Below are 26,718 nucleotides of genomic sequence, written 5' to 3' on the forward strand. Positions count from 1 at the left end.
AGATAGTTATATATTTATATTTATATATATTTATATATTTATACTAATTTACTTGTAGTTACTGTTGTAATAATATTCACTATGTATAAATACGATCCCTGTTTCAGGTTAATATTATTAAATTTACGGTGACATTGTTTTTGAAAATATTTTTATACAATTCAAAATTTACCTCAAATGTATTAGATATCGCAGCCATTTAGGACCCCATTCCAGATTTGTATCATTACAATTTGTCGGCATGTACAATGTGCGTTGTCTGATAAACGTCTGAGAATTGGGTGGCATGTCGGAGAGATCATACATAATCACGAACATCTTCACCACCGTCCCGAGTGGATTGAAGAGTGTTACTTGAACAGTACCCGATTTAGGTACATTGTAACCTTTTTTCCCAAGGTTTATATGGCTCTGAAAATTTAAATTACGTATCAATAAAATGCAAACGTTTTACTACCAAATTTTATATATTTTGTTAGATTTTCTAACTTGAGGATAATTTTGTATATTACTGAACACATTTAAAGTGGTTTTATAATTTGAATAAAATAAGTTAATTGATTGTTGATTTGGGACACCAAAATAACCCGTGATTGTGAAAGCCATGGTTCTGTCAAACAGTGGTCACCTTGAAAACTAAAATAATCTGTATAATCGTGTACCCAATATTTGAACATTATAGACACCAATAAACAATATAAAACATTATCTAGCAAAAATTCAATAACGACCATATGAATCTGCTATATAATTTTGTTTCTCTTTACTAAACTAGAACTAATATTTTAAATGCACGTTTTTCGTCCAAATAGGAGATAGAGGAGAATTTGCACAAAGTTGTTAAGTTAATCCCTGAAAAATGTTTTCTTAAAAGAAATATTTATAGACTTTATACAATGATAAATAATTTTTTTCAGTTAAATTCACAAATAACTTTCACCAATAACGTTTAAAGTACACAGCTAGAATTGCCATAAACTGCCCAAAGTTAATTCATACTTTTCTTATCTACTCTTGTACTAGTAATACCACAAAGTTTAATATCATCATTAGATATCAGGATGTGACTATAAAGTTGCTGAACACTAACAAAGTCTATAGTCCTTCAAGCCTTCCACAAGTCGCTAGTTTATATCCAGTTTAAAGGACCAAACAGTGTTGAGTATAAAATAATAAACGATTCTTATAATTATGAAGTTGTCTATGTGTATTTATTTTTAAATTACTTACGAGGTAAGGAGAAGAAACTTTATCAGTTTCTCCTAAGGTATAGAAAAATACTGTCACTGGTACTACAAGATGTTTGGGGACAAAAGAACCGCTGGCCCCTAATTCTGCTGTGAATCCATGGACGGTTGACGCAGGTTCCAAACGACCATTAAGAACTGATTCTTCGAAACTACCTAAATTTTAAATAAAAAGAAAAATCTAAATTATCAATTTCGTTAATAAAACCATATTAAACATTGTAAGTTCACAGGGCTTGTTCATACACATATAAGCTTAATTTTCATTGTTTTAAATGAGCGATGCATTTAGATACCCTACTGTGCCTCACCAGATATACTTTTGCAGATGTCTATGAGGAAAAAAATTATTAAAATGTCCTTGCTATTTGTCTTTCATCAATCATTCTAGTAGAACCAAAAAATTAATGACGATAGAGGTACTGAACACAGTGTTTAGTACGACAACAACAACTACCCTGTCTGACTACGTTTCTATAATCAAATTATCGTCTTCAGAGACTGGAAGAATGATAACTTATCGAAACGTGCTTCACACAGTGTAGTGTATATGTATATTAACAATGCTTCGAGAAATTCCAACTTAAATGGTAAAGATATTCAATATGTATAATAAAATGAGCTATTGATTTTATTTCAGTCTTTAGAGATTTTTAAACGTCACTTCCATTGTTAAATATTTGTAGACTCTGTTGGAGTGTGTAGTAAAATTAGAATTATACATATTTGGAATCAAAATTATACAGAATATTTTTTGTTATAATTCCATTGACAGGCCCTGTAAAGTTTAAAGCAAAATTCCTAAAAATGAATGAATAATTTGAGAAAAATACAAAAAAATTACGTACATCAACAAGTACAACCGTATATCCAGGGAGGAGTAAGAATAGATAACGTCCAAAGTTATTACCAACCTAATAAACTAGCCGAATGGCCCCTTCGGCGATATTTGACGGGAGTTGTTACGTCGCCCTTGTGATTGGAAAGTAGTTCGGGACTACATGGAGATACTATGCTGCCTTCACTTTCGCTCTCGTCGTCGGTCGAGAAACTTGTCGAAAATAAAGCGCTAAAACCGAAAAATGTGTAACTTTATAGATATATGGTTAATTAAATCGAATTTAAAAACGACTCTGAATTTTATATTAAGCGGAATTATTTTAAAAATCCCTCTAACTTGGTTTTTTGATATAGAAGAAAAGTAAGCAGGTAAGAAAATTGGTCAACTGTATCCCAATGGAAAGTTATGAAGGCGACCAATAGATTTTTAGCAAAATTTGACTCCAGAGTAAACTTTGCTGTTGTAGTTAAGAGAAATATTACTAGTTTCTGTGCTAAATATTCTCAAAACTCATCAAAAAAACGTTGAGATCACATATAAAAAAGGTCTCTTCCCTGCAGATTGAAAATTTGCTCGAATTCAACTCATACCACAACTACCGTCCGTTTACTTTAGTCCCAGCCATTGCCAAGGTCATAAAGAAAGTCGTTGACCAACAAATCTTTAGATATTTTAAGTCTGTTAATATCATAAGCGACCATCAATATGGCTTTCGTAAACAAAGATCAACCAGGGATCTATCTCCTGGCCTATATCACCAACGCATGGACTGCAGCTATAGAAAGGGAAATCGTTGTGGTGCTAACCTTCTAAATAAATTAAGGTCGTGCTCACTTATCAAATAGCTTAGTAGCTTTCTCAACGACCGATCCATCCAGGTCGTTATTAATAAACATACCTCGGAAAGATTTGAGGTCAACGCTGGTCTAAAATACCCTGTGAGTAAAAAGTGTTGCAGAATATTGTAGCCTTGGGGGTGAGGAAGTGGAGAAAAATCGTGGAGACTTGGTACAGAATAGTGAGGTAAGTGATCTTAAAGTGGGGTAATTCACAGCAAAAGATATACAGATATACAGTCATTGAGTATTCTGGTGCAGTTTTGTGTGTTTGGGAATGTTCGATATAATCGAATAAGATTTTAAATATGTAAAATCCTATTTTACATTACTAGGGCAGAAAGATTTCTGCTTTTAGCATCATGGCACACAGTTCAAACTATTTTTCTTTATAGTCGGTTGAAAGTAAGCACGCATCTTTTCAGACAGAAGGTTGAAGATTCCTGCTTTGGTAAAACTGCGCATGAGGGCTCTGAACTGCCCGCCTTGATTCCAGTAGCGTACTTTGGACCCAGGTATACAGCAAAAATTTTCAAGTATCGAGTTAGAAAACTCATTTCTGTCATTAAATACTCAATTTTAACTTTGATACAGTAAAAGTAGATTAGAAATTTACCTTTTTATTGCTGAGACGGAATTGATAGACGAATCAAAATCGAAACAAGTTTTTCCTCTTCGAACGGGCGCGGGACTACTAGTCAAAGGTAAACCAGTTCTGGCGTGGAACACCATTGAAGCGGCGCTGTCTAGATCTTTTCTAAATTTAGCTTGTTCCAGCGGACTCGGTATTTCACCTTTACCCTCTTCATCTTCGAAAATTATTTTTTGCCTAACGTATGCCCTTTTATTATTAGGATCTATGTTTGAAATGTCTCTCATTTTTTTTTCTTTTAAAAGTGGAACAGGACTATCACAATGTTTATCTACGTATACATTAAAATTAGTTTTTTCTCTAATACTAAGAATATCACTTTCTCGCTTATCACAATTAGATATATCACTCTCGCTTGTACTCATTTGTCCGCTGCGTTCTATAGCTTCCAGAAGCAGTTGACCTTTGTCCTTATTGAGATCATTTTTGGCATCGAGAAGCGATCTCTGGTAGCCGTTTCGTTTGGTCGTCGACGCGGAAGTATAATAATTGGAATTTTCAATATATACTTGAAGTTTTGGTTTGTTTTTACTCGTCGATGCTTCGCAAGGTGACGTCGATTTACTACAGAGTCGCTTCACGTTTACTTTATTGGCGATTTTGATATTTTCATCTTCCTCCAGGTCTTCACAACGGTGCTTCCCCTAATAAAAATAATAACTTAGTAATATTTGGAACAATAGTAATAAAAAAACAGCTGTAGCCACTTCACTAACATAATTGTAAAACACTAATTTGACTATGCAAAAAAGGTTGGATATGACCAGGAGAAAGGGTTCCCAACATGACAAACTCTCAAAAATAGTTACTCTTAGGTTAAAAATAATAGCCTACAGATCAAAATAGTAATTTTTAGCACTTTCTTTAGACAATGAAATACAGGTCAAAAAATTCATTCAAATATAAAAACAACCTTGTAGTTTCAATAGATTTATCAACAGAAATAATTTAAAAGCCAAGCAAAAAATATTTAATGTTCTGAAAATGATTGCTAATAACGTTACTTATTTTTCACTTGACATTTCAATAGTTTTAATAATTAATCAAATGAAACTTTCCTCAATTTTCTTTTAATCTAATATATTATAGAATTAGCAGATTTGTGAGTATACACTGTTACAACCCAACTATATAAAATCCATGATTAAAAAAGTCACACTCGGGCTTTTTCACTTTTAAATAAAACTAATCAATTTTCATTTTTTTCTGGCCTTCAAGTTTTAAAGTTCCTATTGCAACTTTTTTCCCAATTCTTCTGCATCTGCCAACAGCCCTTTTGCTGTACAAATATCTTCTGTATCATATTTATCGATAGCTATAGATAGTCTTTTCTGTCCTCTGTTACTAGAGAAGCTGATGATTTTTGTACTTCTTTCTTTTGTTTTTCAACTTAATCAGATTTCTTCCATTTCTTTTCAGATAGCTTCAACTTTAGCTCCTGTTTTTTCACTTTTCCTTATTATTCTTCCCAAGTTTATCTTTCTGCATTAGTCCTACTAGTTTCAGAATAAACCCCGTGGATATATCTTATAAAATTTTCAAAATCCTAAAGACTGATAAGTTTCGGAGCGTTAAGAGGATGGAATTTGAAACGAAATCCAAAATTTATACTTCAGAGCTTGGCGACTAATATGACAGGACTGATTGTCTAAGAGTCACTGGTTGGGGTACATAAGACAAAGACTGCATGTATTCATGCAAAGTGTGGAAATCAAACCCCATTCTGGGCTCTAGCATTGAAGAATAAGTAACAGCTAATAATATTGTATATTCATTATGATTTAGACACATTTCTATAGAATGCGTGGCAAAGTCCACGTTACAATCATATAAATAACAAAGTAGGTACACAACCAAATTAAAAGATAATTTTATTTTGCATAAAACATGTTCGTTAAGTAAAATATGACTATAAATCAGAAAAAAAATCTTATCAATATTTATCCGTTGAATATAAAGGAACAGTGAAAAGTTACCTTTAATTTACAGGAAATGTGCATTCTATCGTCAAGTAAATTATTTTTCGTATCCATCTCGAAAGCCGGTTTCATAGCACAGTTTTTACAAGTTATGTTCGGAATCGTAGAACTTCTTGGCAGACTTAGACACGAAACTTGCAACACCAATCCGTTACCTGTCAAGATATACTAATCATATAAATATTTACTAATAAATTATTTTTTTTTCGTTTTGTAGATACAAGTTGGTATAGTATCTATTTTTTATAAATTGGACAATAATAATAGAAAGTCCAAGTTTTAGGAATGATATCAGACATCGGAATGATAATAACTTTCATGTCATCTATCACCAAATTATTTAAAAAAATTGCTTCTACAGACTTTTCCATACAAAAATGATACTAATCAAACTCGTACAGATAAATGTGGTAATATAAATTATTGAGGTATTAAATCATTTTATTGAATACATTATCTTCTTTTATTTCATGAAACTACCCTATAATATGGGGCATATTATATGGCAGATATTTGTAAAAATAAGGTTGAAATACACTTTAGCTATAAAAATTAGTGTATATGTTACAGTAAAAATAACAAATAGGTAATTATATAAAATTACTGCAGGTACATATAGAAAAATCTAGATTACTTTGAAAATTAAAGCGCAAAAGATTATATTTCGTAAACAGTTGTCAGCATTTATTTTGATATAAAATAGGAATTGTAGTAAATATCTTTTAATGAGTTTATATTAATTCAGCTCGCTGAAATTAATGTAATTCATTTAAAAAATTGTAAAATTGTTGTGTTATTGTGAATAAAGTTTTTTACAAATAGTTTTTAGTGAGAAAAACACTTAACTCCGATACATAATCACCACCGAATTTTGTAAATATGATTAATTATTTCAAATTTATCGGTTATGTAACCTTAACTACATTTTGTACATCGTTCTTAACCAAAAAATATTTTTAAATCTTTTTTAAACGGTATATTAATTCATAAAAACAATAAATAAATTTAAATACCTAACCTCGCCTGACGCGCCAAAACGCATTTGTCATCACATGATTCGAGTGACGTAGAAAGTAAGTAAGCAGACTCAAGTGAGGTTAGAAGTAAATACAGTTTAAACAAAGTTGTTGGGATTCTTTTTAAAAAAACTCTCGCACGGCTGTGAGTATTCAATTTTGTAGAATACAAGTTGACGTATCGTTGGTGCATTGTACCAGAATCTACAAACACCAGTATAAAAACACCAAATGAAGTTTTCGTGCAAGTCCCTCGAGAGGAAAAGCACAAAACCAATGGTTTCAAGCTATAAGAGGGGATTATGTTTGTGAAGACCATTTCAATGTAAGTTTTAATTATTGGTGGGTCTTTAAAAAGATTTAACTTATTGTTATTTTTTACTGTAGCTTGAAACAGAGTTGGAAAACTAACACAATGCAAAGAAATTCTAAAAAAACATGCTGTTCCAACCAAATTCGATTACCAGAAAGACCGGAAAAGATCAACGCTATCATCTTTATAACTACATTTAAATAAAGTTCAAGCAAATAAATGCCATAATGACCATGAATGCATCTACCGTAGGTAGATTGTCCGTTCTTGCTTGGATAAATCCTATTTTAACCATCATTTCAATTAGAATAGTCTTTGAAACCCTTACAAAAACACAAATTGCACTAAACAACTAATTACATCCACTCACAACAAAAGACTGGCTTTTGAAAGGCGACACACGGCGATCGCGCTTCAGTATTTACTTACTTTCTACGTCACAACCGCAGTAACCAATGGAAACACCACTAAATTTGGGACATATGACTTATTGGCAGTGTCCGTGATTTTTTTTTATTTGAATCAGAATTTTTTAACAAGAAGAGGTAAAAGCACCAAATGTTGACACCATAAGAAAGACGAACCATTAATTCCTCGTTCTACAAAAGTGTTCAAGAAAATAAAACTTTCAAGTAGTTTTTATGAATCGTAAGTTCCTTGTGAACAGTTTGCGCGTATTGGACTTACCAAAATATTTTTTTCTATTATCAAAAAAGAATTTTTTCAAACATGACTTTTTGCACCCAATGTTGATACATTTGTCTGCGAAAATTCCATATATTGACATTTGCAGTTCTTTACGTTAACACCATATTGACCCTTCGCTTTCCTGAAGTTAATACTCAAGGCCTAAATGAACAAAAGATATTCAGAAAATGTTTAAATAAAGAAGCTCAGTGAATTTTTAGCATACCTACCTAATTAAATCAAAGAGGAATAGACACAGAAACAGAAAACACAAATTTAACAGAATTACCACTTTAATATCTGGGCTTGGGCAGTTTGTATTGTATGATGCTGATCGATAGGAGATGATTCCCGTTGCTCAGAGGCTTAAAAACCAGCATTATCTCCATAATCAATTTTAACAACCAGGTAAACGCATCCGTTTCACGTTTTTGTTAAGCAGTACAGCCACAACCATGTCTCCTTCATTAATTCGCCCAACTTCTTCCTCGTCACGACACGTTCTATTTTTTCCACGTTGGTGGTTTTCACAGCAACACAGAGTTGTACAATTTATTTTGTCTAGTCGAATAAACTGTTTGAAGGTACGCTTAACTTAACCATGGTTTTCTAGCCTTCCTAGCGAAGGCGGCCGACCTCAATAACTACATTCTTTTCAACTGAATGACGCCAATTTCGAGTACCTACAGTGGCCCAATACCTTATTTTTACATTTTGAAATTGAAGTGTCAACCATTGGTGCTTTTACCCTACGCCTTTAGAAGTATAACATCATTTTTAACACTGATGGATGATCAGATTTAAATCAACGAACCCTGCTTATTGGGCCAGTAGAATAGAGCCCAGGTTTTTTTTGAGTAGTTACTACCTAACCTAACCACTGTTTGTTTTCTTATCCAAAATATTGAGTAATTGGGAATTAAAACACTCAAGCGTACCATGTTTTATTTTATTTATACCTATGAGAGGGTAGCGAAAAAACGTCTACATGCAACGAAATTAGAACCACTCCTGAAATCACGTCGCAAACTGAACGATTTTTCGTATTCTTTATTAATTATTAATTTATATAATTACCCAATTTATTATTTTTACCATAACATGTATAATTTTGGTCGAATAACATTTTCTGAACTATAATTAAAATGTTTTGCACCATCAAATATATTGAATTTGATATAAATATAATATTAATAAGGATAATAAAAATACAATGATAAGATATAAAATTTTAAAAAATGATTAAATGATAAGTTTGATTTATATCATTACATTAATATCGTGTACTAATAATAAATACTGTTTACTGAATCAAATATTTTCTCATAGACTATATTAATAACACACAAGGAAGAAATCAAATTATATTTGAGATCTTGTAATTAGGTTTTGGTCTGCAAACGCACCTCAAATTTTTAGGTTATAACCTAAAAAAAATATCAGACCCAAACCAGCTCTTTAATATTCACATTAAACCGTATCTAAATCATAATACATTTCCCATTGAAATAGCATGGGATTTTTGCAGTTAATTTCAACGATAAAGTTGTATTCATAGTTAAATTCATCATTTTCCTATTTTTTATTTACTATCGCTGTTCGTTTGCAATAAAATTACTGGAGTCAATTAAGTCACTTAAATAAAAAGTTTTAATCTAACGCTATCTGTGAGCAACATGAGTGGTGAAGTGTTTATTTAATAAATGTTATTATTGTTAACTCATTTAGCAAAAATACTGTTTAATATAATTTTCCATAGAAAAATGAACACTTCTGTGGACATGTGATATCAAATCTTTTTTTGTTGTGGGAGGACCAGCTAAAAGAATCAATGGTCATAATTTATCAACTAAGAAAAAATTACTACAAGTAATATTTTATTAAACAAGTGCAACAAAAAAACACTTCCTGCTCTATATCAGAATTTACTACAAGTTGGCAATTTGCTTATCTATTCATCTGATTATTTTAAGAAAATTTCAGGAAATGGGATCGTTATATGTCCATCTTCTATTTCATACACTCCTAGATATGACACTCTGAATTTGCAGACTCTCACAATTCAAGAGAATTGTCCTTCACCTATCGGAATCTATTGGGATTGGGGTGTCACATATACTGCAACCTAAAGTATCTATTGTGTTCTCTTCCTTTGTTGCAGCACTGGGCAAACTCAGTAGTTACAACTGATCTAATCATTCCATTCCTTTAAGAAAAGTTCAGGAAATGGGATCGCTCTATGTCCATCTTCTATTTCATACACTCCTAGGTATGATACTCTGGATTTCCACAGACTCCCACAATTCAAGAGAATGTGTCCTTTACCTATCGGAATCTGCATGTTACTGTCTCTGCTAAACTTAGTATCTTTCTCAATGTCAGTGACAAGACTCTTGTTGGTATCCATAAGTTATTGTTATTTAGATTTATATATTGGGTAGATATTCTTCAGATATAGGTACCCAGGATTATATTTGCCAGTCTTACTCATACAGATTATTCCATTTCTTATCTACCTCCTTTTATAGTTTTTTCTATTGTCCTGTAGCTGATTCCATAGAAGGGTTCGGGTTCTATACTAACTTTAGCAATCTACCTGCTATTTAAATTTCATTCTACTCTAGTGTGGTCCGGAACCAGCTTGGATTTAATGACATTGAAACTCAAAGCTCTAATGGCTGTTGGGCTTTTGGACAAGATGATAATTTCTTGTTGGCGATTACTCCTTTCTAAATTGACCTGAACACTCTATTATTATAAACATTACTATAAAACTGATTATCCTAGAGTGGAATATGAATCAAAACTAGTGATAGTTGTATAAAATCTAAGAATGTTTAGTTGTTATTATTTTGTTATATTTAGGTATAGAAATGAGTTTGATTCAATTGACATACATACCGATTTCTGTTATTGGAAAATCGTGTTTCGTTGCTGAAAGATGAAAAGAAGGAGTGGCCAATGCTTTTCCAGGAGCAGTCAGATGGTATCGAAAATTGTCTTCTGCTATTGTCAATTGTGAGGTATCGTCTTGGGTCGTTAGCCATGCAGTTATTTGAGAAAAGTATAATTGAGATCTGATAGCGCTAGCAAGTTGAGTCACGTTGAAATGTAATAGTTCAGTTGGCCTAAAAACAAATATTCCATAATTACACATCATATTCTTTATGTTTGACGCACGTTTTGATAACCAAATTAACATATTTAGAAACATTATTTGAGAAATAGAAATTGAGAAGAATATAATTTGATAAAGTTTGTTCTTCTTTGTCCTTTGTTCGATTTAGAAGGACTACAGATTAATCATAAACTGTAGGAGTTATATTTTTCACCTAAATGTAAAGTAGGTAATTAAAGATACTTATTATAATACAGGATTGGAAACAAAAATGTTTTTCATGAAAAATCACTGTCTGTTTAGGCCCCTTTCACACCAAACGAATCCGAATCAATCTGGATCACTCCGAATCAAGTTGAATCTGATTGGTCATCTCCACATCAACCTGAATCTATAAAAATCCTTTCATCTTCTTTTTGTTTTCCTTCTTTTAGTTGCTTTTGAGCTATCATCATGGACGCAGTTGTTTTAAATGCAATAGTGTTTTGTATAAGGCAATGGTGGAAACAGAAAACGAAAAAAGTGTGGATACATCACATTAAGAAGATATGAGATTTCCGTTGCTGTGATTTTTATCACTGGCGTCATGAATCGCACTATTTTCTTTAACTTTTAAAATTAATAACTCTACGTCCATCTCGTATGGTTGTTGATTCAAGACTGGCCGGACGAGGAATCTGACAGGTTGAATCAAGTGCGACCTCGAATCAAACTTGATTGAACCAGATTCGTCCGGTCTGAAGGCGGGAGAAGAGTCCCTTCTCATTTAAACGGAGCGCTCGAAGCCTCGAATTAATTAAATTATAGTATATAGGTGAGTGTAAGTGTTTAGTAGGTTTTTTTGCTAATTTTTTGTCAATTGACTTACTTTTTTGAACGTATACTGAAATGCCACTGTTCAAGGACGTACGTATCCTCCAAATTTTCCGTTGTTTCGTCAAATTCTTTACATTCGCACGTCAGTATAACTTCAATACACAATGGGATGCCCTTTTTGCAAAAATTCAAGACTTTCTGGCGGTCGGTGTCAAATTTCATACACTAAAAAAACGACAATAAAAAATAAAATACCGCTTCTTTTTTTTTTAATAAAGTCACATTTCAATTTGAAACCAAAAGATACATTATTATAAAAAATAATTAGACACTGCAGACAGGACAAATTAGGAATTGACATCATACAGGATGAAATATTGAATATGGTTTTTGTTTTTCTAGGTAATTCTCCTCACTAGCTACACATTTTTGCCACCTCACCGGAAGCTGTTTGATGCAGGTATCGAAAAATTCCCTGAGTAACTCGGACAGCTTTGTGCTCCTCTACCACGTCATCGGTGTATGAAATTTTGACCTCCGAGAGCTTTGTTCAGTGCTCCAAACATGCGCTAGCCACAGGGTGATAAGTCCGGATTGTAGAAGGGGTTTTCTAGTATCTTCCACCCCAGTTCTGATATTGTATCGAGATTGAGACGCGCGGTGTAAGGAAGTGCGATATCCTGGAGAAGAATCGGACTTTGCGATGAATTGTTTCTCCGTTTGGAGCGATAAGCGGGTTTCACGTGTGTTTTAAGAAGATTTGGGTAGTTTACAGCATTGATGGAACGTTGTGTGCGCAGAAAATCAACGTACAATAATTTCTGTCGGTTCCAGATTACAGTACATATAAACTTACCCGCGGACATGATTGTTTTCACTTTAACTGGCGCCCTTTCCTCCTTAAACCTCCACTCTTTAGAGGACATCTTGCTTTCGGGAATATAATAGTGTACCTATGATTCGTCTGTGGTGAAGATTGAACATTGAAGATGGTGATTGTCGTATATTAGAAACTATATGTATGAGGGCGGTTCAAATATGATTGAGACAAACGCTCTGAGACATTTATACGAAAATTTACAGTTTCGTCATCTTTCCGGAAGCTTTTTCATATCGAAGAATTCTTTGGGTAACTCGGACAGCTATGAGCGCACAAACTCATCTTCCACGTCGTCGGTGTTTTGACCTCCGAGGGCTTCGTTCAGTGGTTCAAACATGCACTAGACGCAAGGTGATAAGTCCGAATTGTAGAGTGGATTTTCTAGTATCTTCCACCCCAGTTCTGATATTGTATCGAGCTTGAGACGCGCGGTATGAAGGCGTGCGGTATCCTGGAGATTAATCGCTGGAATGTTTCTCCGTTTCGAGCGATAAGGGGTTTCACGTGTGTGCTCAGGAAATCAACGTACATTACTTCCTGTCGGCTCCAGATTACAGTACACATAACCTGTTTTTGCTTTCTCCTTAATCCTCCACCATCCCCCTCTGCCTAGTATTGCGTCACCAAGATCCGTACAGACTTCCAACCTCTGTTTGGGAACACATCGCGCCGTTATTTTGCGATATTGAAGATGTTCGTGGATGATATACTCTACACTACGAATACTAATACCAAGTTCAGCCGAAATTTTCTGAAAATTTATTCTACGCTCCTCCAAAATGAGACATTATCTGGTATGATACTTGTTCGCGGTCGACGATTAAGCGGCTTATTTTAGACGGTTTAGCGGCCATATTTGAATGCTTAGGCCCATTCAAATACAGTTGGTACTCAGGTACTCACTACCGAATTGATTTCGCAAACGCCGACGAATTTGTGTTTTAATACCTTCCCACAAGGACCTTTGGCGAAAGAAATTGTTCAAAGCGGCTACAAAACACCAGAGCCAGTGAAGATAAACGTATTGTATTGACGACACATGGGACTAGAAATAGCAGCTCAAATCAACCTCTTTTAAGACGCCAATTAGAAATTAAGAGGTTGCAGTAGGCTAAATTGGACGCATGAAGAATGGGAGAATGAGAATTTATGTAGTGATGAGTCAAAAGTTTGAGGTTTTTGGGTCTAAGAGAGGTGTTTGTACGCAAGTCAAAGATAAATCCATGTGTAATCCCGACTGTAAAACACGGCGAAGAATCGGTGATGGTTTGGGGATGTTTTGGAAGAAGGACGATTGGAGATCTGATACAAATTTTGATGGAAGGAGGCTATACAAATTATTAAAGGAAAATATAGTTCTGACCAGTGTTTAATCCGAAAATACATATTCATGACAACGATCCCAAGCATTAAAAGAAGATGTGCAAAGAGTATTTGGATGAATTGGAAAGGAATAATGTACTGAAAGTGATGATTTGGCCGACACCGTTGTTTTGGGACAAATTGGACAGTGAATTCATAAAGCGGTGTCCTAGTTCCACTTGACATCTTTGGAATATCCTGAAACACGATTGGAACTAAATAGCCGATAATTATTTATCGAAATAATTACCAAGGGTGGCAAAATTGTGCACCGAAATACTAAAAGCAAAAGGGGGTTCAATTTTTTGTTTGTTTCTCACGAAAATAAATAAATGTCATGTTTTCATCTTCATTTTTATAGCTGACATTCGTGAGGAAAATCGATTTCAAAGATTCCGTTAATTCTCTCACTACTGATGGGAACCATTAATCATCTTGTTAAGCGATACAAAGTGTCTCTTATTTACCCTTCATTAACGTATAGTAACCTACCTATCTAACCCCTAGTTACTATCGAATTCGTTAAGATTTATTGTACACTGACCGCTTCTAATGGGAACCAACGTCATAGTTAAGCGATTCCAAGTGTCCCTTAGACACTTCAAGTTCCATTAACGTATCAAATTACTTACTTTTATTTTATATTGATGTATACGTTTTTTTACAATAAGATTAGTATTTATTAGGTTCTTAATAATTTGACAATCGTCTAGTACAGTAGACCACTTTATTTATTTATGTTTTTTTGCTTAATAAATAGCTTTTTAAAAAGTTGTGAATTGAGGGTAGTTAATCGGTGATTTTGTATTTCGGAAACCGTATTTAAAAAAATAGTATCAAAAAATGTATTAAAAAGATCCTATTGGAAACTAGGGAGTTTAATACAACAAATTGCCTTGATTATTAGACATAATTTTCTTAATAAAGTTTATAAGCGCAGCTCTACACTTTCGAAAGAGAAAGAACTATAAATCAGTTTAACAATCATCACATTAATTCAAAGTGATTTTCACACACAACTTTAATGATTTCAAGTTTAACGGAAAGTCAATTAAAACGTTAAAATTGGAACCAGTATTTACTTTCTTTCTTTTTATATTTTCTCTTGAAACGCATTAAGTAACAGTCCACCTACTTTGCAAGTATGACTAGTTTACTGTTTCAAGGTTATATACTCGTAACGCAGTACCAACAGCATGGGTACTAAATTTTATATTGATATAATAAAAACAGTGTCGGATCAAGTCCCTTTTATTGGCTTCATTAGTAGCGTTCCTTTTGCATGAAATCAGGGCCGGATTAAGATTTATAAGGCCCGGGGCTAAAATAATGACGGGGCCCCCTTAAGGAATTCGAAAACCCGGAAAAATTCACAAAATAATATTAATACGTTAGATTTGTGGTATCAACACATCAAAAAATACAGAATGATTTCCAAATGATGGGGCTGATGGCTCTTGGACCTGGGGCCCGGGGCTATAGCCCCCCACAAGCCTCTAGCTTAATCCGGCCCTGCATGAAAGCTTAGATAATTTGAACTTATTTTAGTGTAGCTCATTTAATTTTATTCAAATCACATGAACTGAGATATTTACCTCCCCCCTTAACAATTCATCAGGCGTCACCCTTTGTTTAAGGGAAATAATTAAACTCAGTCTGATGTTAGATTTACTTGTTTTTGGGTTAGTGCGTAGTGGTTAGAATCGTAGAATGCTTCATCATTTTATTATTCTCTCATTCATAAAAATAGACTAAATCTTAAAAATTGTATCAAATTTGGTATTTTTAAGTTAAAGGGTTGCAAAGAAATCAAATTTTTTTCTTCTTGGTATAGAATTAAATTGCGACCAATCTAACTCTACTACTATATTGTTATAAACTCGTCCACTGATATAGACCCTGATGCCGCTACTGTCCCAATATGTTACCGAAGCTAAAGATTGGGGGGCGCAACTGGTATTTTATAGAAAGTCTGCTAAGTTTTTGTGACTTATCCACACGTTCATATTCATAACGAGGATTTCTCTAGAGGCCTTTTTATATGTTTACGACCAATTAGAGATTTCCAGGAAACGAAGATTCTAGAATGTGATGATATAAAAAACTATATAAAACGAGGTTTTAGCAACTGTAGTGAGTTAGTGAACACATCGGGATTGTGTCAAGTAAAATAAACGTACGTAAAAATTACGTAATTTTGTATAAATTCATCACACTAGTTTTGATTAAAAACCGTTTAAATAAATAAGAACATCGCAATATTTAATAGATTCATTTAAATAACTAGCTTTTACCCGCGGCTTCGTTCGCATCGAATCCATTAAATAAGTATCAGAAATCATTATAATAGAAAAGAACAAACTCTGTAGCTATATTAGAACCTGAGATATAGATCTTTGAATGTAGAAAAATTGCCAAAAACCTACAAAAATCCATAACTCCACATTGAATGTCCGCGCCTAGCTCCTCTCCAACTCAACCGATTTAAGTGTACAAAACTCAAAAGAAAGAAGGTGTTTCAGCGAGTGTTCTTAAACCAAAACGAACTCTGTAGCTATATTAGAACCTGAGATATAGATCTTTGAATGTAGAAAAATTGCCAAAAACCTACAAAAATCCATAACTCCACATTGAATGTCCGCGCCTAGCTTCTCTCCAACTCAACAGATTTAAGTGTACAAAACTCAAAAGAAAGAAGGTATTTCAGCGAGTGTTCTTAAACCAAAACGAACTCTGTAGCTATTTAAGAACCTGAGATATAGATCTTTGAATGTAAAAAAATTGCCAAAAACCTACAAAAATCCATAACTCCACATTGAATGTCCGCGCCTAGCTCCTCTCCAACTCAACCGATTTAAGTGTTCAAAACTCAAAAGAAAGAAGGTGTTTCAGCGAGTGTTCTTAAACCAAAACGAACTCTGTAGCTATATTAGAACCTGAGATATAGATCTTTGAATGTAAAAAAATTGCCAAAAACCTACAAAAATCCATAACTCCACATTGAATGTCCGCGCCTAGCTCCTCTCCAACTCAACCGATTTAAGTGTTCAAAACTCAAGAGAAAGAAGGTGTTTCAGCAAGTGTTCTTAAACCAAAACGAACTCTGTAGTTATATTAGAACCTGAGATATAGATCTTTGAATGTAGAAAAATTGCCAAAAACCTACAAAAATCCATAACTCCACATTGAATGTCCGCGCCTAGCTCCTCTCCAACTCAACCGATTTAAGTGTTCAAAACTCAAAAGAAAGAAGGTGTTTCAGCAAGTGTTCTTAAACCAAAACGAACTCTGTAGCTATATTAGAACCTGAGATATAGATCTTTGATGTAAAAAAATTGCGAAAAACCTACAAAAATCCATAACTCCACATCGAATGTCCACGCCTAGCTTCTCTCCAACTCAACCGATTTAAGTGTTCAAAAACTCAAAAGAAAGAAGGTGTTTCAGCGAGTGTTCTTAAACCAAAACGAAGGCTCTATCTTGAATAGAACCTGAGATACCTTTCATTGAAAAAAAAATTAAGCAAATCGGTTGGGTAGAACGCCAGAACGGACTCGGAATGGAACAATTTTTTTAATATATAAGATTAGTTGAAAATTGATATATTTTGAAGAAAAATGTAACGGAATTTTCTTTCTAAAGATCTACTTATTACTTCATATTTTTTTGAAAAATGTTTAAAAACCGTTGAATATAAAAAATTAACCATAATTTTCGTCAATAAATTTGGTAAAGACGGCATAAAAGTTTGAACCAATATAATGGACTTACCAAAGAATCGGCCAAATCGCACTTATGCTCTTTGAAGGCTCCCTTTACTAGTGTACAGTGGGGCCCTTCGTAAAATTTTTTAGATTTCGAATTAATTCCACCTGGAATACGTCCTTCCGTTACTAATGTAGCTACCGACACCAGAATGTCTCCTTCTTCTGCATTACCTTGCTCCGAGCCGAAATTTGTACTATGCATCTACAACAATTTAAAAACAAACTGGTTCATTATCGTTTTTTGAAGGTTTTAATTATAAAATTGGAACAATCAAATATAACAACGATAAATACGATAACCTGTCAATTAAAATCGAACATCAAAGTCGTGGACAATATTTTCTTAGATTGTGAAGGCATAAAGGTCAAAAATAAAAATTTTAAAAGAGAGTAGTGAAATGTTCGGGACCAATGCGGATTTTTCAGCTAATTTTTAGAAAAGAAAAGTTCTTATACGACTAACTACACTTTACATTTCTGTACTTTATGTTCCCGATATGCTTTTTAAACTTTATCTTCATCAGTATATATTTCTTCACTTTCAAATTAACATTAAAAATTCGAATTAAAACGCTCGCAAATATCATGGTGTCTATATGTGACGCTACAAATTTATATGTTACAGGAAAAGTATATTTTTAGGGAGAGTTGACTCTGCCTAGGAAGAGTTAACTCTTACTAAAAGTTTCAGTAAAAGTTGGATGAGAATAAACAGATCAACTTTACGTAGGAAGAGTTAACTATAACTACTGTGGTTTAGTAAAAGTTTATTCCGAGACGTTGGTCTTCTCATATAACTGCGCGCGTATATCTTTGTTTTGTTTATGTTTATTCCAGCTCTAGTTGTTTACTGTCTTTACCGTTGTCTTCCCGTTCACGTGTCTATTTGATGCTATTAACAACAGCGACCAAGGATTCAGTAAGTGTTTACATTTCAATAATTAGTTGCAGTTTGTTATAAAATTCATTAATAGCCCAGTAAACGAAGTAGTTTAAAGTTGTAAAATTATCTACCTAATGTGTGTCGTGATTCTCCGAATTTGAGCTATCTTCACGTCAATTTGGACATGAGAAAAATTGATGCAAAATGTATCCCCAAATGTTGGAATGTTGACCAAAAGCGTGCAAGGGTAGAAGCATCGCGTTCGATCTGTGCTCGATTTGAAAACGATGTAGACTTCTTAAACCGAATTGTTACTATGGATGAGACTTGGGTACATTTCTACGATCCAGAAACAAAGCAACAATCGATAGAATGGCGATACTCTGGTTCTCCAAGACCTAAGAAGTTTCATATCCAAAAATCTGCTGAAAAAGTTCTTGCTTTAGTTTTTTGGGATTGCCATGAAGTAATCATGACTGATTTTTTGGATAAGGGCAGAACAAAAACTGGAGATCACTATTCGACATTACGGAAAAAATTAAAGAGAAAAGCTATCCAAGGGTGTTTTGTTTTTGCAGGACAACGCCGCTGCACACAAATCTCATGTTGCCATGCAAAAAATTCGTCTTTTAGGGTTGGAATTACTAGAAACACCCCGCTCATTCACCAGATTCAGCTCCGTCCAACAATCATTTCTTTTCTCAACTGAAAAAAAGTTTAAGAGGACGTAAATTTGCTTCCAACGAGGAGGTAATAAAAGCTGTGGGCGTCTGGTTTGCAGAGCAAAAAGAAACATTTTTCTTAAAGATTTATAGACGTTGCAGAAATAAAATATTTTGACATTTTGTTTGGTTCTATAGTAAGCTAGTAATGTATCCTCCTATATCAAAAAACATCTCACTATTACATTGGTAAATTCATGAGCCCAGTAATACATACTTACACTACGCACATTAGCCCCAACTCATCTCTCCCTAAATGCACCAATAGAAGAATGAATAAGGGAGAACTTCAACACCAATGCCTTTCTTATCAGATGAGGTCATCAGTTTTACTCGCTGCTCCGTAATTCCATGGATTTAGTGAAAGTATCCGGCTATAATTTTCATTTATTTAGGAGAGTTTCATGTACTTTACTCCATTTCTCGTATCGACTTCCTTTTTGGGTATGTTATTAACAGTTTATAGATAGTGCTTACGAACGAAAGAATGAATCCACTTGCTAAAATTTTCGTTACTCAACATCCTGCCATTCCTTGCGAATCAGCAGGCTTTTAATAGGTGGTCTTTATCTTTTTGGTGGTTCAGCTATTTTCTCGGTAATAGTGTAGTCCTCTAGGTTGAGGTGAGCTCTTCGAATCTATTCCTAGCGGAGTCGTTCATGAATTCTTTCAGTACAATTCTCGAATCTGGGACATTCATTGCTTTCTTTAGGGTGATGTTTTCCTGGGCTTTGAGAAATGATGAGGTGGAGATTGGTCTAAAAGTTCAGCTTTATCTTCACACCCATCGTCATGCCTCATTTGTTTAATTCACTAGGTATGGGATGTAGTCCTGATAGTCTGCTCTTGGTCTAGGCGTTGATGGTTTAACTGTTGTCTACTTTTTTCCCGAAGAACACTACATGGGTTTTCACCTCATTGACGCTGTACACCAGTCTGTTCCGAAAGTAGTAAGATTTTTCCAAATAGCATATTTGCTTCCAATGAGTTAGCCAGTTTTCGTACTTTTGAATCGTCTCTAACAAGCCGTGATGCACCCTTGAGCGTCGATTTAATTCTCGGTAATAGAAAAACAGTTTGCCAGGGCGAAGAAGATCCTGACAGGTGGTTTTCAGATTCGACTTTTGCTTCTTTAACAACACTCGCGGCTTCAACTTCGAGCACACATCAAGTTTTCTGTAACAATCTCAAAAGGTCCGGAAGGCGTCCAGAGTAGTCGTTGTCTTCCACTTTTTCACAAAGTTCTCAGAACAGCTTGCGCCAATCAAAAAAAGCCACTGCTACTACTTTCGGAACCTTTATTATTTATTTTTGTCACATAGACTTTCTGCTACCACTACAACCACAATTTACACTTACGGAGAATGTTTAGGTAGGTAAACTAACAAGCATCAGTGTTGGTCAATTAATACAAGTTTTAAACTAAAAATTAGTGACAAATTGTACATTTTAGAGTACCTCGGTAAAATAGAAATGGTTTATACTACAATCTGCGAAAAAAAAAAAAATTTAAGCGAAAGAAGGTTATCTACCAACAAATATCAAGTGAAAGTGCGGAAAAATTTTGTTCGTTTTAATTATGATTACGAGTTTACTGATATAATGTAATTACAAATTGATACGATGGTCGGTTACTCGCTGGGTGAGATCGTAATACATTTCTTGCTTTTTTTGTTGTTGCGTTTGAAGGTAAAAGTTAAAAAAGTAAGAAGCAGAATCGGATTCAGAATATGAGGAACGAAAATTATGCTAAAACATTATGACTTGTGGCGACCATGCCATGCGCCCTCGCATTAAAAAATACACAATACAGGTACACAACTTCCTCAATAGAACAATAATATTTTCTTTTATAACCCCTTAAACCTCTCCGATATACCTGGTACACGTTTTGGGAAAAAGCAATACATTTACACGAACCCAGTCGAGACGTTTTGAATCGAAGAGAAATTCATTCTATCTTGGGACAGCTAAGCGAACGCCTAGATCTCAGCGGAGCTACTCAGCTTCTAAAGATTCGGCGCGCGCAGGTTTAGTTTTTCATTTTGTTTGGTGTATATTGTTTTGTTTCGTATTTATGTATATATAGTAGACTGAGAAGTTATCGAATCCTCGACACTAAGACTAGCGCTCATAGAGTGGATATATTGTTTTGCGTTTTGATACCCAAGTTATCGTCTTCAGTGACCTAGGGTAACATAGTTTCTGAAGACGATAAGTGATAGTTAGAATAAGATACACATTTTATTTGGCATAAATTATTATCCTCCAATGATGGTATGTTGACTTACAGCTCGTCTTCAAGTTGATCTACAACCTGTTCTGTAAAACTGTGTCAAATGCGTCGTTTACATTACAGAGAAGGAAAAACTATTATTATTGTCTTCTGATGGGGTAGTTACAATGTGCATAATTATTTATAAATAACACTAATGGAAAAAATGCATATAACGTTCAGTTTAACTGCAAAAACACGTAATAAAGAGCTGAGAAAATTAATAAGAAACAAAGTAACCTCTATGAAAAAAAAAACTACGTAATTTAACAAATCAAAACTTGAAGTTACCTGCTTTTATCAATTGTTTTGATAAAAATAACTATTTGTCGGTCTTACAATCAGCGTCATACCAATTTTATTGTTATGGTTCCTTTAATTGAGAGAGAAAAGATGTCTAATTATGGTAGGTTACGAAGATAGACTTCAAGTCGTGGAGAAGCTTGTGCTTTTGACCTCCAACTACTAGAAGCAGATTTGTTGCAATTCAATGAAATGGGAAGACCAGGAAAGTTGGATATTCTGCAGTTATTAGAAAACAACCCTCACGCAATTACAAGAGAAATAACTTTACAAAAAAATGTAAATCAGTCGTTTGTATTTTTTGATGAAAGAAAAACTGCACTACAAAGTTCAACTTGTTCACCAGCTCTCAGGAGAAGATGCATGGAATTTTATGAAAATCCAAATTTTTTTAATTGTGTAGTATTTTTAAACGAGTTAACGTTTTGTTCAAGTGCCACAATGAATCGACAATGGGCTCGGGAAAATCACGTAACACACACCCAGCTCTTATTTATACCACAAGAAATTAACTGCTGGGCGATATTTGGAACATCTTCGTATGGCAGTGCTTCCGAACTTGATTGCGGCATTTCCGTTTGTAAATAATAGTGGAAACTTTGATACCAGTAGTTGGTTCACCCAACCACATTATGGTCTTAAAATTTGAAGTGTTTTGGATAACAAATTAGATGGATGGGAAGACGTGGATCAATATAGTTGCCGCCTAGGTCACTTGATCTTACTCCCCTTGATTTTTTCCCGTGGGGACATTTCATGTCTACGTTAAACGACCAGTCAATTTAGAATTAGACATGAAGTAATTCGTATAGATCCGTAAATGATCGAAAAAATATTAATTACGTAATAACAAATTAGACATTTTATTTTTTGACCTATTAAAAGACACGGAATAAAATAAACTGTTTGAGATATATATAGGCTTACATGCAAACCATTTAGGTCCATAGCCTTGGAATTTCTCTCCATTTCTTTCAATCCCTTGTTTTTTCTGTCTAGCTCTAAGGTCTTCTTTCACCGCTTCCCTCCACAGTTTTTTTGGTCTATCTCTTTTCCTCTCGCCCTCCAATATCTTCCATGCAACTCGTTTCAAGAGACTGTCTTTGTCCATTCGTTCTAAGTGAAATTGTAATCTTTTTATCTTTATCAACGCGCTGATTGGTGCCTCATTAAAAAGTGTATAAATTTCATGGTTTGATCTCTCCCATCCTAATTCTGTCTGATTTCCTCCAAAAATTCCTTTTAATATTTTTCTCTTGCAGATATTCAATCTCTGTTTGGCTTTATTTGTCATTACCCAAGGCGTATGTCAGGGTGGGTATCAACATTGTCTTAGTATTTCTTCCGTAGGTAAAATCCATGATATTCAATAAGAGGTTTTCTTATTCATGAATAAATAATTTTTGATTTTGTGCTTTTACATTATTTTTAAAAATGAGCGTTGTACGTTTTACAAATTTTGTGCATTACTTTATCATAACTTTATATTTCGATGTATAAAAAAACTTGGTTTACGTAGTAACTAACTAAATAAAAACGACTGATTATCTTGGCAAACTGATTAAAGCTTCTACTGGTTCGAGAAAAAAAACTTTTTGTTAACATCAACCATATTATATTTAGTACAGAACTACTACTTTCTATTTTTGACGTGACAGAGCATCAGCTCGCTGGTATACAGACGTTTACCTGTTGTTTAGATTTAGATTAGGGAAATAAGCAAAACACCATTCGAAAGAGCGTAGAAAAATTACGAAAATGTCAAGTCAAAATATTACTTTCCATGAAAGTCTTTGTCCATTATTTTGAAAATATCTGACGTATCGTTGAAATAGTTAGAGAGAAATACGAGAATACGAGGGTGACATGAAAAGTTTACAACAAAACTTGAGGTTAGAAACAAACGACGCAATACAACTCATAGAAGCTTTCTTTCAACAATTTCAGTGGAGCAGTTTGAACAGGAATTTATGGAGAAGGAACCTATGATAGGAATAGTGGTAGGTGAATTCAGATTAAACCTGTAACGTGCCAATCGGCTTAAATTTGTTGAATATTTCATTGTTCACGTATTGTGACCCAGATAGACGGGGAGCTAGCTACAAAAAACAGCATCGATTTGGTACACGGCGTTTGAGTTCTTTAACTGTAAGAAAATACTTAGTACATCCCCGAATGGCATTTCTGGCTGTTCGTTCAGGCCGCAAAAGATAATTACAGCCAGTTTTCCACGACGAAAAATGTGCCGGAAAACTGATGAGGTACACGCGTGAAAATTGATACATGCTAATGTGAGAACCTCAACTAAGAGCGGTACACTAATGCCAGAAATGAAAAAGGTTGGGAAACCCTCGCCAGACGCGACTCAAAGATTCGGAACAACCCTAGGAAAAAACCGACAAGGTACACGCGTTAAAATTTTTTCACATGAATTTGGGGACCTTAACTAAGAGCGATGCATTAATGCCAGAAACGGGATCGATCGGAAAACCCTCGCCAGAAGCGATTCAAAGTTCGGGAAAATCAGTAAAAAAAACGACATGGTACACGCGTGAAATTTTTTTTTGCGCTTCTAGGGACCCCAACTAAGAACGGCAAAATAGTGCCAGAAATGTATCTGGTCGGAAAAAAATTAAATAAGGTCGACGTAAATTTAAAATCGATAGCATTCAAAGTCGTTATAGTCCAGAGCTTTTCCATTGACACTACTAGAAATACCGTTTTTTTCGGTAATTATACACTTTCACGGTCACTTGGTTTTTGGCTCTAGAAAATCGAAAAATGGATGGACTTTAATGATCTTGGTCTCAAAATGTTCCATTTTACGACGGATTTATAAAAAAAAATTAGTAGAAATAGCTGGAATGAAAATTTCTCATAGTTTTAGTGTTTTAAATCGTAAAAAAAACGGTTTTGCAAAATAATCCTTTACAAAAAATTATCTCATTATCAGATAAAGTTCTTATATTTTTTTTGTATTCTATATAAATTAATAAACAATTAAAAAAAAATCTAAAAAGAATGATTTTTTTTGTCAGTTTTTAAAGCTTAAAATGAAATCGATGAAAAACAAACAATTTTCGTGAATAGTTTCGTACTATATTCTTCAATGTTATTAGTTTTTGGACCATTAAAAATCGAAAAATAGACAAATTTTATAATTTTGGTCTCAAAATGTTCCATTTTACGACGAATTTATGAAAAACACGGGGGTAGTGGCTGAATTTGCGGTTTTTAATAGTTTTAAACCTTAAATAGTAGAAAAACGGGTTTTTCTAAATAATCCGTTACGAAAATTTTTTCTCGTTATCAAGTTCAGTTTCAACTTTAAAATCCTCAATTCCTTTGATGTTCCAATTGACGCCTATTATTTAATTCCATTTTGGGAATCATTAATCTCAATGAAGATTTTGATGTCTTAAACTGATCTAAAAATCTTATTTTGGTCATCAATGTCATCATAAATTATTATAACAATGTTTGTATGGCATTGATACACTTTTGAGGTTCAAAATAAATTTTATAAGATCCATTTTTAACCTCAACTTTGTTAAAGTGGACGAAACAACAAAATTGAAGTCAAAATGGGCTTAGATTATATGTATAATGATATATTTGTAATCCGAATTTTGTAATCCGCCGTAAAATGGAACATTTTGAGACCAAGATCATTAAAATCCATCCATTTTTCGATTTTCTAGAGCCAAAAAACCAGGTGACCGCGAAAGTGTACCTTTTTTTCTACCCCAAATAAAAAAAAAATCATCGCGATACGCTGCAAATTCGCTGAGTCCGATTTCAAGCCGCTTTCCCAGTTTCTGGCGACTAAGATTCGAATTATTCCTCTACCTAGCTACATTTCAAGTAAAAGTAAATTTTAATAAATCTGTGGTGATTTTATTCTTTATATTAGCTTGTAAGTTTTTCTTTAATTTTTTTATTGTGCTCACAAAAATTTCAGTTGTCTTTCTGGATTTCCTTCTGTTTTAAGCAAATTTTCTATGATAGTTTTCATTTGAACTCGTATTTTCGATTCATTTGGGAAACAGAACGAATAGAATCGAACAGATTCCTGTTTGGTTATAAATTCAGTTTTATTATATGTAGTTTCTTCAAATCTTCTGTTCTTTTTATTCATTCCGTAATTTCCATTTGTGTTCCCGTTTCCTTCCTCATTATATTTTTTTCCCGCAGTTCTACAGCTGCCCGGTTGATAGTTTCCACAACAAGGTTAGAACCACCAGACTACAAACTCATTCTCAACTCTAACATCTGGAAATCCAGTTGAGAACTGCAACTATCCCGGATTTCTATAGATAAGCCCCAGTCTTATCTTTAATATATAAACAATTCTAAGTTGTTTTTAATGTATAACTGCTTTTGTTCGAGAATGCTCTTTTGAATACGCAGTTAATACGAATTTACTATTTCTTCAATAAATTTATTTGTTGCTGAAACTTTTTTATTGTTCTTAGTAATATATATTAATTTGTTTAATTTTTATTTTAATTCAATTCTTAAGGTGTTTCCAGCTTTTCCACCTTTTTCATTCACTTTTAACATCGTCGTTAAAAAACTGGTGGCGTCCAATTTAATATTAATTGTTCAATCCCATCTAAATACCAGTTTTCATATAACGGGTGCGGCAGCATAACTTCCTTTTTTAAAAAGTTCGCCATTTAGTCGGTAGATGTCGTAACGGAGTGCTAGTGGTCTCGTTCGAGAGGGGGGACTATAAAGTTTTGTCCCGGCACAGTTCAGTCGCCATCATGCGTTGGAACAGTGAGGAGCGTGCGTTTGCCGTTGAGGTTTACTTTTCGAGCGGATGTTCTGTGATCGCAACCCAGCGCGCCTTTCGGAATCGCTTTAATTTAGCCCCCTTGGCCCCTGTCCCGGACCGGAAATCAATTGTTACGTGGGTCACTACGTTCAGACAAACTGCAAGTGTGACAAGACGAAGAACTGGAGTCCCTCGGCCCATTAGATCACCGGAGAACATTGAGTTAGTTAGAACTTCAGTG

At 34.0% G+C, this 26,718-nt stretch overlaps 1 protein-coding gene across 6 annotated transcripts in view; it reads right to left on the reverse strand.

Moving 5' to 3' along the window:
• Window positions 1-26,718, reverse strand: part of LOC130444847 (atos homolog protein A) — a 67,341-nt gene that overhangs the window by 4,369 nt on the left and 36,254 nt on the right. For 4 of the 6 annotated variants that reach the window (XM_056780135.1, XM_056780132.1, XM_056780128.1 and 1 more), the window contains 8 exons: window positions 17,519-17,716; window positions 11,558-11,730; window positions 10,473-10,699; window positions 5,553-5,710; window positions 3,541-4,220; window positions 2,158-2,316; window positions 1,231-1,399; window positions 173-411 (listed from right to left, as the gene is read on the reverse strand). In XM_056780135.1, the coding sequence (XP_056636113.1) occupies window positions 173-411; window positions 1,231-1,399; window positions 2,158-2,316; window positions 3,541-4,220; window positions 5,553-5,710; window positions 10,473-10,699; window positions 11,558-11,730; window positions 17,519-17,716 (2,003 nt within the window). Of the gene's footprint in view, window positions 1-172; window positions 412-1,230; window positions 1,404-2,157; window positions 2,317-3,540; window positions 4,221-5,552; window positions 5,711-10,472; window positions 10,700-11,557; window positions 11,731-17,518; window positions 17,717-26,718 lie in introns of all 6 variants that reach the window. The other 2 variants (XM_056780133.1, XM_056780134.1) reach the window with 1 other exon arrangement.

The sequence above is a fragment of the Diorhabda sublineata genome, chromosome 6 (assembly GCF_026230105.1).
Source record: "Diorhabda sublineata isolate icDioSubl1.1 chromosome 6, icDioSubl1.1, whole genome shotgun sequence".
NCBI lineage: Eukaryota > Metazoa > Arthropoda > Insecta > Coleoptera > Chrysomelidae > Diorhabda > Diorhabda sublineata.